This window comes from Anguilla anguilla, chromosome 4, assembly GCF_013347855.1.
Source record: "Anguilla anguilla isolate fAngAng1 chromosome 4, fAngAng1.pri, whole genome shotgun sequence".
Lineage (NCBI taxonomy): Eukaryota > Metazoa > Chordata > Actinopteri > Anguilliformes > Anguillidae > Anguilla > Anguilla anguilla.
In genome coordinates, this window is record NC_049204.1 from 21,316,913 (window position 1) to 21,329,279 (window position 12,367).

The 12,367-nt window shown below is 37.7% G+C and overlaps 1 protein-coding gene across 11 annotated transcripts in view; it reads right to left on the reverse strand.

Moving 5' to 3' along the window:
• Window positions 1–12,367, reverse strand: part of nfia (nuclear factor I/A) — a 190,078-nt gene that overhangs the window by 132,597 nt on the left and 45,114 nt on the right. For 3 of the 11 annotated variants that reach the window (XM_035416204.1, XM_035416207.1, XM_035416202.1), the window contains exon 1: window positions 7,445–8,893. The exons of 5 other annotated variants lie outside the window; for them this stretch is intronic. In XM_035416204.1, the coding sequence (XP_035272095.1) occupies window positions 7,445–7,471 (27 nt within the window). In that variant the 5' untranslated portion in view covers window positions 7,472–8,893. Of the gene's footprint in view, window positions 1–7,444; window positions 8,895–11,864; window positions 12,317–12,367 lie in introns of those variants that run through there. 3 more of the 11 variants (XM_035416203.1, XM_035416210.1, XM_035416208.1) reach the window with 3 other exon arrangements.

Consider the following 12,367-nt stretch of genomic DNA (forward strand, 5'->3'; position numbering starts at 1 on the left):
TCATCTGAAGATGCAACAGAAAAATTTATAACTGCAGATTTCTATTAGCAACGCACAGCACTTTCATCTCAAATAAACTAATGTACAGAGCAGGAGAAAAAAACAAAGCAATATGTATATCTTTTGTTAAATAAACGTATCATCAATAAATGCAAATAAAATGTATAGATTCATCAGTCCGTGTGTAATAATTCATGCTCAGTGGAATTAATCACATCAACATTCAGCCAAGAAGGACGACACAAATATAATACACATTTCCAAATGTCCATTTTTAGTACGCTTCTCTTTAGAACATTTATTTATATTTACGTTGAATTTTAAGCCTTTTAGTCTGCGGCGTTACCCCGTCACTAGGAATGAAAAAGCGTTTGTTTTTTCTGAGCTAGAGAGAGCAGTGTGAAATAAGGGCCTTCTAGGCCACAGCTTGGCTGTCTGGCAAGAATGTTGGTCTGTGGGGGTCTGCCAGGACAGAGGAAAAACAATAACAGAGAAGGAAAGCAGAGCGCTAGCTATCTATTTTTGTCTTTTCACCATACAGATTCATGCAAATGTCTACTTGGCGTTTTCCTTCTCGCCAAGTCTCAATTTTGTGCCATTAGCCTAAAATACAGAGAACTTTGTGTACAATAACTATTTTTACGGTTGGATTTTTTTCGTGTGAAGAAGATGGCTAAATTGTAAATCACAGTAGCTGCTGTGTACACCTGTCACTATTTTTTTTAAAAGCCCCCACTTTTGGCAGGATTTGGCTCATCCCCAAGAGCCCTCCACACCTTAAATAAAACTGGCATGAAGAAACATATAATAGAAATTAGCAAAGTACAACTATCACAGATACATTTTGAACTGAATGTCAGAAATTGAACTGAAAATAAACTAAATCTAATCCTTAGTTTAAATCAACTAAACTGAATATTTATTTTCACCTGACACACATCTATGTGATCCATTACCCCCTCCAAACACACACACACACACGCGCACACACACACACACACACACACACACACACACGCACACAATATTCGAAGAACAAAGACAAAATTACAATCACAAGATACACATGGATGTAATTCATCTCTATAACTATGAGTGCACATGCATTCTAAACACACAAAGTGTTAGAATGTGTTTGTGGTAAAAAGGATTATTTTATTATCATTTTAAATGTAAGACCCTTCAGTCATGACTACAGAATAAAATAACAGGTCTGGCTTCCTTAAGAGTCTACTAATTAACCATGACTATCACAGTAATACTATTTTCCAATCTGAAATAAACAAATTAGTCATCTCCTTTCATTTGCATGCAATATCGAGAACGCCACTATAGAATCAACACACGTCCTCTAAATTGCACAGTGCACACTGCAAATGTTGCTGTATGTGGATTTTTTAAAAATCACTTTTACAGCATTAGGTACCACAACTAACCTCTCACATGTTATCTGAACAGCAGTCATGCATGTGAACCTATAGTGTAGCTATTCAGAAATATTCATACATTTTGGCTGTTTTTTAATCATTTAATTTGCAAACCACAATGCATCCCTCTCATAATCTGCATTCCAGATTTGCACAAAATTATGCATGCCTAAAATGAAATGTTTTTAACCCACATTTTGAGAGATCAACTTTTTGTAGTACATTAGTTCCATTACAGCCTAAGGAACATGTGAAATATCCACACAATCTATCTCCAAATCTTGCTAGGTGTTACATAAATTTAACAATTAAAATATTATCAAAGTGATAATAATAATCTCACTGAATTGATTAAATATGACTGTAAACAACAACGTTTAGGAGCTTAAATATAGCATGTCGGCAAATACAAAAAGATATAGAGCGACTGCAGTCTTCATATCCAAGTGGGCCACACTGTAAGTCATGCCAAGCAACACTAGCAGTGCCACAGAAAAAGAACCCTACTATCTATGGCGCAGGGTTGTGTAAGGATATGTTTGTGTACATGCTCTACGGTGCACTTTTCCATATTATGTGTACTGTTTACTGTTGTCTTTTCCCCCTCATTCTTTCCAGTGCTCGTCAAGTATGCCACTCTATGCGGAGCTGACTCAGTCCAGGACAGTTCCCCGCGCATTGCCCTAATACTGCACGGTATTCAGAGAAATAAACCCCAGCACAGTTACATACTGAAAGGGATCCATGCTAAATAAAACCGCTGGCTAAATTCCAGAGTCAAAGTAAAGCGCGCAAAAACACTCTGCCGAGAGACGGGCCTGGAGCAGAAAACGCAAACGCAGAAAGGCTCGTCCCCCACTTGATATCATCCCATTTTATCAGAAATTATTGTTTTTATCATTCTAAATGAACTCAGTTTATTTTTTTCCAATACATAACTGCCCATAGATGATATGCTAACATGCTGAAATTATTAGGATAAAATACAGTGCTTATCCCTGGCTTCGGAAAGAACTCCCAAAACAAGTCCCCGTTCCTGCAAGCAGTGTTGAGAACTGCATCAACACGACTAGCAATCCGCCATTAAAGGGGTATATACAGCACACTCTGTTCACCAATAAAACAGTATCAATCACATCTAAGGCCCCAAACCTTCAGGAAAACCCCAAATGTTCTGATTCTATGAATCAATGCACATTGCACAAGCAATTATCAGGAGGCTCTGCAATAATTCACCAACCTACTAAAAATACAACGCTACTATTTAATAAAATTATGAGAAATGTTCTCCAAACCAAGGGGTGTCATGAAATTGTGGCACTAAACCCTGAAGTTCAAACAGATTATGACTCTGAGCTAACTCTGCAGGCCGAACAAAATAAAAATGTGGTGGAAGCCACTTTAACTCCCCTGTTAAGTTTTACGGCCTTCGTGGAACAGATCCTTAAATCATGCGAAAACGAAGAAAAGTTTGATGAAAAAGACAGCGGTACACACGCGTCAAGGGGTACAGGGAAGAATTCTGCTCGAATTTCACATCGACAGGACAACAGGCCTTCCACCTCACATACAGCCCTATCACAACAATTCAAAAGCCTGCGCAGCAACAACATACTATTGCTGCCATGCATATGCATATATACATACGCACACACGTGTGCCGTACACACACTGCACGCTCCCGTATGCAAACGAGTGCTAAAAGAATTCTTCTTTTCTGCTCCTCCTGATGCTTTAGCAAGACAGTGTGGACTCAAACACGACTCGCAAACTACAAGGTACTGCACAAACTGAGCACAATTACAATTACTAATTTAAATACAGGTGTCACATGGAACTGTAGTACGGACACAGTGGCACTGCAAGGGAAGATGTCTGAATTTTTACTTTCCCAAAGAGTGTGTATATCAAAACTATATTATTTCCAGGGTTCGGCTAATAAAGTGGCTTAAAGAAGGCATAGCCTCGCCGTTGTTGGATTATACCGCACAGGGGTGCTCTGGTCCTTGGCTTCACCTCAAGATGTATTATTACCCCAAACATGCATTAATACTCGGAATGCATAGTTCAGCCGTGTGCACTTTACCATGCCTACTTATTTTGCTTACGCACATATAATTATTGACTTGGAATAATTACCTGAAAAATTCTGGGAGAAAAGACAAGTGATTCCCTTCATGAACGAAATTCAAACAAGCCTCATCCCATAAAGTCTGTCAAATGCATTATTTCTAGTTAGATTAAACTTGCGTAAATAAAATATCCAAAGTATCAACAATGATTAATAAAGCAAGGTTCAATGCTTTTAAATATTACTTCTCAATAGGTAATAGTATATATTGTTAATTCATTGTATTCATTAATTTGTGTTTACTGTGTGGTTTTCCAGCTAAATATGGTTATATCTGACACTATATCTTCTTTCTTTTTTCAGACGTATAACCACATACATGCTTGTGTCTAAATTATATCCATTTCTAAATATATTAGTCAAAATGACTTAGTATATACACCTTAATGTTAGAATGACTTTAGCTTAACTTCCAGCTGTGAGCTCCTTCAGCACACCTTGCTGACAGATGTAATGGCTCTAAATAACTGGCCTCTTACAACAATTCATAAATAACTATAATCTTAAACACAAATGATGGTAATCCTCCTTTATTGACACCCACGCTACGAGACCCACAACACACAGAACTAATTATGAAAGAGTCGGCAGAGTTTACTTTCTCCTGTTGCTGTGGTCCTGGGGAAGTAAACTCTCTCTCTCACAGACACACACACACACACACACAGATTATACTGGCAGCAAACTCAGATCATAAAGGGTCAAATAAGATGTCAGCAAATCAAAAGAGCTCTCAGCTGTTTCTCAGCCATTGCTGGCTCTGCAAGTGCCTGGTACAAACAAACAGCGGGGCTTTTTTGTGCAAAGAAAAAGAGTTGTCCATTCGAGACGTTCCCTGCTCACCTTGCACTAGTGGAGAGCACAAAGGCGAAAAGAATTTCATCGCTCCCTCCTTTGCTTAAGACCATATGCACTTCCACCAACAAAGATTCGGTACTTTACACAGTAAGAGTTTTAACTCACGGTCCCTTTTTCCAGTAAAACTTCCAATGTGGAAACGGAATACTCAAGTCCATTTTTTAATCGAGTAATATACAATATTCAATAAAGTCATCAATATAAGACGGTTGAGTGTCACATATGCAGCTAAGTAAAAACATGTTTCCAATTCTTGATTATGTAAATTAGCTCACCATGTCACCGCTACCTTTATTTGCAGCACTATGAGCGATTTCACAAAATATTTTTAGCATATTTCAGGAAGGAAGCAAGTAGGTAATAAAGAAACAGAATACAAATTAATAAAAATATATTTAATCTATTTAAGTGATCTGGATGTTTTAAGATTTCATGATAGAGGTTATTTGGTCAGGAGTGCAGTTTAAAATGGTCTACAGGGTTAAGATGTGAGCTATTTGCCAACATTATATGGGAAGGTTCCACTCAGGACTTTGCAAATAACTTCAAATAAAAAATTCAAACGATAACCCCAGAGGTCCTCACTAATCTTTCTTTACTCCTGGAACACTTTAATGCAAACAAATTGCCTTACAAATAATGGAAATAATGGCATATTGATGTTCTAACTGTTTAAAAACATATGATTGTAAATTTGACAGTAGTTATAAAAGAAAATTCTACAGTGGTGCGTTTTCCTAAATGAATAAAGTTAAATGTGGTGTGTTTGCTTCTAACTGCATAAATTGATATTCTAATAATTGCATATATAATAAATATACAGTTTTGAAATGTGAACAGAGCATTAATGGCTATCCTCTAATACTTTTTAAACATGTTTCACTTTAATTTACTTTCAAGTTCACACACATATTTAAACATAAGGACAGCTAGTAAAGTCTAAGACTCCTTTGTCTTTATCCAAAATGGCCAGAGAGGATAATGGTAAATCCTATGGTAAAGTGACACATCAAACATCAGTCCAGCTGGGGCTCACAGCAAAATTCAGAACTTACATCAACACCACAAGGTAGGTCCCTCAAACAGATACAAAAAATTAGGGAAATAATAACTGGAAATACAAAATATTTTCCTGACAAACTGTGAATGTAAATAATCAAAAAAGGGAATTTGGACAATTCATTTGGCAATTCATGGTAACATGAACAAAATTACATTTAGACTGGGGGGAGGATTTTTTGTCGTTCAAGAGGCCAAGTGCACCATGGTCTGGTAACATGACTCTAATCAAGTAAGATACATTCAGCAAAAATTATAAATCATACAATCACCAAGACTGCCTTAAGCTTACCATGCAACTGCAAGGAACCAAGAGCAAACAAGAATCCTAGGACCTCTGTTTTAACTTTATATCAGTTGATAATGCATGAATGCATTTTTCACTTAACTTTCCATTAATAGGCCTAGTTTTGTTAAAGTATAGTTCATGATTTGTGTGTCTGGCAAAGGAATTAGTCTAACAGCCTAAATATGCAGCCCTTTCATTAATAAAAGAAAGAGAATAGACAATAATAATTCAAATGGAAGGTGATGTCATTCAGAATGCTATTGAATTCCTGTACATAACTGTGTATTTGTTTGTTTATTTAGTTATATCTACATTTATTTTAGCGAGGTCTGCAGGTCTGTCACCTCAGCTTACCCCCGGAATCCTAGACGCACGTACAGTAACGAATAAAAGCATGCGCGCCTTGCTGTAGCGCGTGTTTTGGCGGACTCCATAATCACTCCTTTCATTTTAATTTCTGGGAAATTCGGAAATAAATCAAATTTTTAAAAAAACAGCAACACTACTGCCGTGAAAGAGCTACCAACACGAAAACACAAAACTAAAACCCAGTAAGGGTTAAAACACGATTCTTTCCAGAAAGGCCTCTAATACTGACAGCAACAGAGTCGGGGTAATGCAAGAAGTTGCTTGTCCTCCGAATTAACAAATGATGTATAGTAGCCTATTATAACACTTGATAAATACACGTATTTCTCAGAATTATAAGTAAATATTTTTCCATCAAGCAGAAATTGTAAAAAAATAAAATAAAATAAAAAAATCTACAATACACATTGCACTGTGTTTTTAATTTCGTTTAAATACTAAATCAAGGTTTAGTATTTCGCAGATCATTCATAAATACCGCTACAAGGCGCCTGGGCGAATATCAATTTACAGAAACAAGGGTTATTACTGTAAGTTCTATGGTCCAAACTCACGAGGTTCCAGTGCACATGGCTTACAGAAAAGTTAATAGTTTATCAGTTGGAAACGTGACAAAGTGACGTGTATAGTTGAGAAACTCACATCTATTAGCCCATATCTCCAAACTCTCTTAATATCAGTTTTAATGAAAAATATTGTAGCCAAAAATAACTATTATGTTTAGCAATACTTAACTGCATACAGCAAACTACATACTGATAATATTTCAAGTGATAAAATGCTAGTAAGTCTTTATATTGCCGGATCTAAGTAAAAAAGAAACAGTGAATGACAGCTGAGCGAAATACACATTTAAAGTGAGGTCGGTGGTTTTATTAGTAAGTTCACATACGCAATAATTCACTGAGAAAGCACACACATACAAAAATAATTAAGCAAGTTTTTATAGATATCAACACGCGCCTGACATTGTTCGACTTTAATTTCAGTTTAGTTTTTTATTCTACAGAGGGATCCTAAATCTCAAGAAGCCATGCTAATTTCACCAAATTAATTGAATAACGTGATACTCAGCACAATAAAAATCCAACGGAAAATAGACAAATAGACATGTGTACATTTGTACGAGGTAGGCGCCATCCGCCATGTGGTAGTTAGTACAGATGGCTCTGTCAGACCTGGAATGCATACTGCACACAAAGTTACTTGTCTTAAGCAACGCAATAGCTCACATCGCGCTGTCCCACCCCAGCCAGGGAAACAACCCAAATGCACCACATATTATTAATTACGGAGGAAAGATTCACTTACCTGTGTTAGACATAGCGGAGAATACATGCCTTCTGTGTTTTATTTTGGATCTGTGAGGTGTGTCTGTCTGTACAGAGCGTCTGCTTGTTTATGTATGTTAAGTGATGTGTATATGTAAATGTGTATGTATATGTGTACGTGTGTGTATGTGTATGTGTGTGCGTGGTGTTTGTGTCCGTGTGTGAAAAGAAAAAAAAGGAGAGAGACAGAGAAAGAAGGGAGAGAGAGGGAAAAAAATCAAGCCTGCTCCTTGCTTTCACATTTCCAACTCTGCGAACTGCAACCAGCGCTTCACCGCTCCATAGAGTTGAACTTTAACCCCGCCTCGAGTTACACAGCTTCCACTCTCCACACACATCTACTGTACTCAGCTGTTAAAGCCGTAGAGCAGTCCCTTTGCTGGGGTACACACAACTTTCACCAGTGGCATAATCAACAATCAAGAAAGGTCCCGAAGCGGAGCGGCTACAGAGGGCGCGCGGAGGGTTGAGAAACCAAAGAAAAAGAAAAAGGATGAATCGCTGGACAACGAGTTCCTATCTAGACGCGCAAAGACTGGGAAATGAAGCTGTAAATAGCGCATTCCACCAAATCCATGTAGTCCAGCGCGCATTTAAATTTCTCAGCGCTTTCTTATTAAGGGTAAGTGTATGCTTGTAAAAACTACAAGCATATTAGGCATATGGTAGCTCTGCCGTGCACCCAACTCCGCACTGAGTCTGTCGGATTCAGCGCGAACGAAGACTAGCGAAGAGTGAGACGGAAACGAATTAATATCCGTGCGACCTAATCAAGTGATGGCAGAAAAAAATGCGACACCTGAGTTATTTTGCTGTTATTTTCCAAAGAGGAAAAGGTTCAGAAAATCCAGATTTTCAGTCCAAAGCGCAGCAGAGACAAACCAAAACGTCTTTACTGTGTCCCACCTCGGAACCAGTTCACTTTTATCCACTGTGCCAAGAGGACAAACTCTTTGGTTCTTCTATCCGAATAGCTTCCGAAAAATCCAAGATAAAATGAGCAATTATGCGATAACGTTCTTTAAACGTTGGGAAATATAAGAAAATATCCTCAAATGTTGCCTCTGAGGAAATGGTAAAAACGCGATAGCAAGGACGTTGCGCAAGATGGAACGTGGCAATGTTTACAAAGTTAATAAAATGAAGGTGAAAACGCGACTATTCAATCAGTCAGCAAATCCAGACGCGGAACAATGAGTATTCTAGCCGCTCAAATTATTAGCCCGAGTGCCTGTGCCCTGGCACGTAATGGCTTTTTCCAACCGGTGCGTACAGCGAAACCCCTTGCAGAGCGGTGCAGTTCAGTTGCATAGGCTAACGCTTCAATCCATCAGAGCAAAATATATTAAACAAAGTGATATACGTTAAAAAAGCAGAGTATTGAAAGCAGAGCGAGAGATAGAGCAAGAGCTGAGCAGCGTGCACTTGATAGGGGAATATACCGCCCCTTTTGTACAATGCTTAACTTTTGTGATACGTCCGACTAAGCAATTGGCCTCGCGGTACTGTTAAACATTTTCTGAACAGTATTTGGTAGACACCGAATTCCTCAGCTGTCGGATAGTTAACGTTTTATGGGTTAAAGGGCCAAACGTCTGGTCGTATTATTATTATTATTATTATTATTATTATTAGTAGTAGTAGTATTCATACTAGCAGTAGTACATTAAAACAACAGGAATTATTATTATTATTATTTCACTGTCCTTTCAAACAAATCGTGTGAAACAATGGTTTTTGATTGCATAGTGAAGTCAGCAAATTAATTATTCTAGTGCAAATCATTATGTATTAAAAACAGTACATTACATCAGACGTCACGCAATGGTCATCTGTGAGCAAGTCTACCATAAATAACTACAAAGCACACCAAAATGGAATACCAAGGCATAGATACAAAACACTGTAAAGTATGTTATGAACAAACTTTGCATAACGATAAAAGCACCCCACACAAAACTGTATAAGAAAAAATAGACAGGAACAAACAGATTATCAATAATTCTCCATAACTGATATCATTATGCAACCATGAGTCCTCTGATGCACTGTGCACTCTTAACCTCGGCGAGGTTACAAATAATATCAGCGTACAAACAACGTACACTTCATTTGCTTAGTTTTATCTCTTAATGTCAACCCTTGTTCTTACTACTTCGACAGAGGCAGCACACAAGCCAAAACGTCGTCAGTAAGGTTTAATGATTACAAATGCCAATGTGTGTGACGTATGGTTTAAACGACTCGATACACGAGCATTGTCCACTAGTAAACGTTACTGTTTGAATCTACTTGAGGTACATATCTGACGCCTTTTATTAGACCTGGACTAGACCATCAATAACAAGTACAAGTGCCTCTCACGTAATACGTAGGGAATTTACACAATATGAACGGCTACGTGACGAAGGTACAGTATTTTACACAACTCTATATTCCATTCATCCTAAAACAACACACCACGGCTTGCATGACCAACCTGTGGTCGTGGGGTTCACAGGGATTAATTTGCTCACATTAAGACTTAAAAGGTTTGTCAACAGAGTAAAGCAAATATTATATCGTTAAAAGTGCAACTATAATTATTATTAATAATAATAATAATAATAATAATAATAATATACATTTATTGGACAGCTTACAGATAAAATGTTGTAAAAAAATCAGTATTTTAAGTCGCATAGTAAAATGTCTTCTATGGGTTGTAAAATCACTAGTTTTTTTTTTAAATAGGCTATACGCACACATCTCAATGGATTCTTTGATAATTGCAGATGCTTATTTTAAATTGCCGAGGCGATTGGTGAAAATATGCCATAGACTAAATTATTGAACATGAACATGTGAAAAGGACAGCGACCTCTCTCTTTTTTGTTAATTCTACCATATCTAGAAAAAATATCACCGATAAATGCTAAATTGTGTCCATACTCTTTCATACATAAAAACGAGTATTGACCTCGATGCATTGAACTACGTTTTGAAGTGAACAACTTTTTTGCCATCTACTATTACGACACAAGGAAGAGAAGTCAAATGTGCGCCCTCTAGAAAATGGTCAGATACTCGTTTGTTTCGTGCCTGCAGCAGCAGCCTTCCACTCTCCAGGCATCGGTCCGGCTGACCGAACACTTGGATATATGAGCGCATGTGCAGTATGGTCTATGGGAACTGTAGTTTCATGACAAGAATGCTGCAAACAACACTTTGTTGGATTGCTCTTTTACTACATGTTTTTTAAATGTTAGTCCTTCCAACGATTATTAAATTACTCGTGCAACTGATAAATCTTGAAATCCATAATGGCATAGTTTATTAAAAATAGTTGCAATGCCAGTCGATAATTCCTCTCATAAGTCTGGAATTTATTAGTAGTTAGAATCTAGCACCCATGAATAATTTCTTAAAATAAGTCTAGCCCAAATTAAAATACGACTTATTCGACCCAAATTCACCATGGTGTAGAATGCATAACCTAATACTTTAGATCAGCAGACGCTGGCGTGTAGGCCTACAACCCGAATATAATGGGAATACAAGATTAAAAGATTTTAAAAAGATTTAAAAGATTAAAGATTAAATACAATCGATAAAGTTAGAAATCACCTATAGTAGGTCTAATAAGAATCCTATTTAAAATACATGTATGATGGGTGTATTTCAAGTAGGCTAAAAGGAGTTCATACTATTTTCATGATATGGATACATGTCTAAAAATAAATGTCCTCCTGCTTCTCTAACCAGAAGAACAAGTTCTCCCGGCTGAAAAGATAGCTCTTGGTTTTACAAGCGCAATACAACTTTCGGAGAAGTTAGCATATTTGACAGGTTGCACTGCACAGCACCTCTTGCGGAGCTGAACTTGCTGCATATAGTGTCCCACCCTCTTGGTGCTTCATTTTCGCATCTGAAAAAATGCCTGTCTGTGACTGGATAGTCGCCGGCTTTTAAACTCAAAAGCTCATCTGATTGGACGAATATCACGTCACTATAGGTCCCTCGACCAAAAAAATGTTCTACTCTACAATATAGGTTGACCGCGATCGCTAGACTGCTTTGCAGAACAGTATGTAACACTACAATATCCTCTCAATCTAAGCGCTAGATTTGTCCTGACACAATACTAAGACCATCGAGGGATTACTGACAACCTCAGTACTTTTTGCTCTTCATGCAAGCAAGTAAGATTCTAAGAAAAAAAACTGTTGCAATATCTAAAACACTAACAGCAAGCTAAATCATAGATGATACAACTGATACTGACCGTATGCATGAACCAAACCGTCCGACAGAATACCTTTCAATTAATTGCTTTACATTACATGCGCTGTTTCATTCATATTTTTAAATAACACTGTTATAAGGAAAAACAGAAAGGTTTCATATGCAAGTGCACGTACCATTGCCATGTAAAGTGTACGTGAGAAACTTTAAAATGTTGAGACGAAGTAGTGCTTCATTTTCGGCCACCTTTGTTATTTTAAGGTGAAAAAAAGTCTTAAAACTTGCTGCCGTTGTTTGACATTTTAACACCCAGAGGAGGTTAAAATAAAGAAAATAAAAGCTGACCAATTGCTGCTGCTCCTCCTGCTGCTTTTTTTAAAAAAAAATCCCGAGCAAAAAAATTGCAATAAACCCTTTCTTCCCTCCTTGATATTTGACAGCGATCCAAGCTTGGCAAAGCTGACTGGCTCGCGAGACACACTCTGGCTGTCTTTGCTCGGTTTGTTAGACTTTGTGCAGAAGTTGCAATCGATTCAGCGAGTCCTCGCTTGTTTATTTCCGCAATCGCTGCAATTTGCATAGTAACCACGCAGCACCCGAGCGGCAACGGAACGCCACTTCTCTCTCTCTCGCCATCTCCTCCCCTCCCTGAGCCTTTCTGGCAAATCAGAGCAACTGG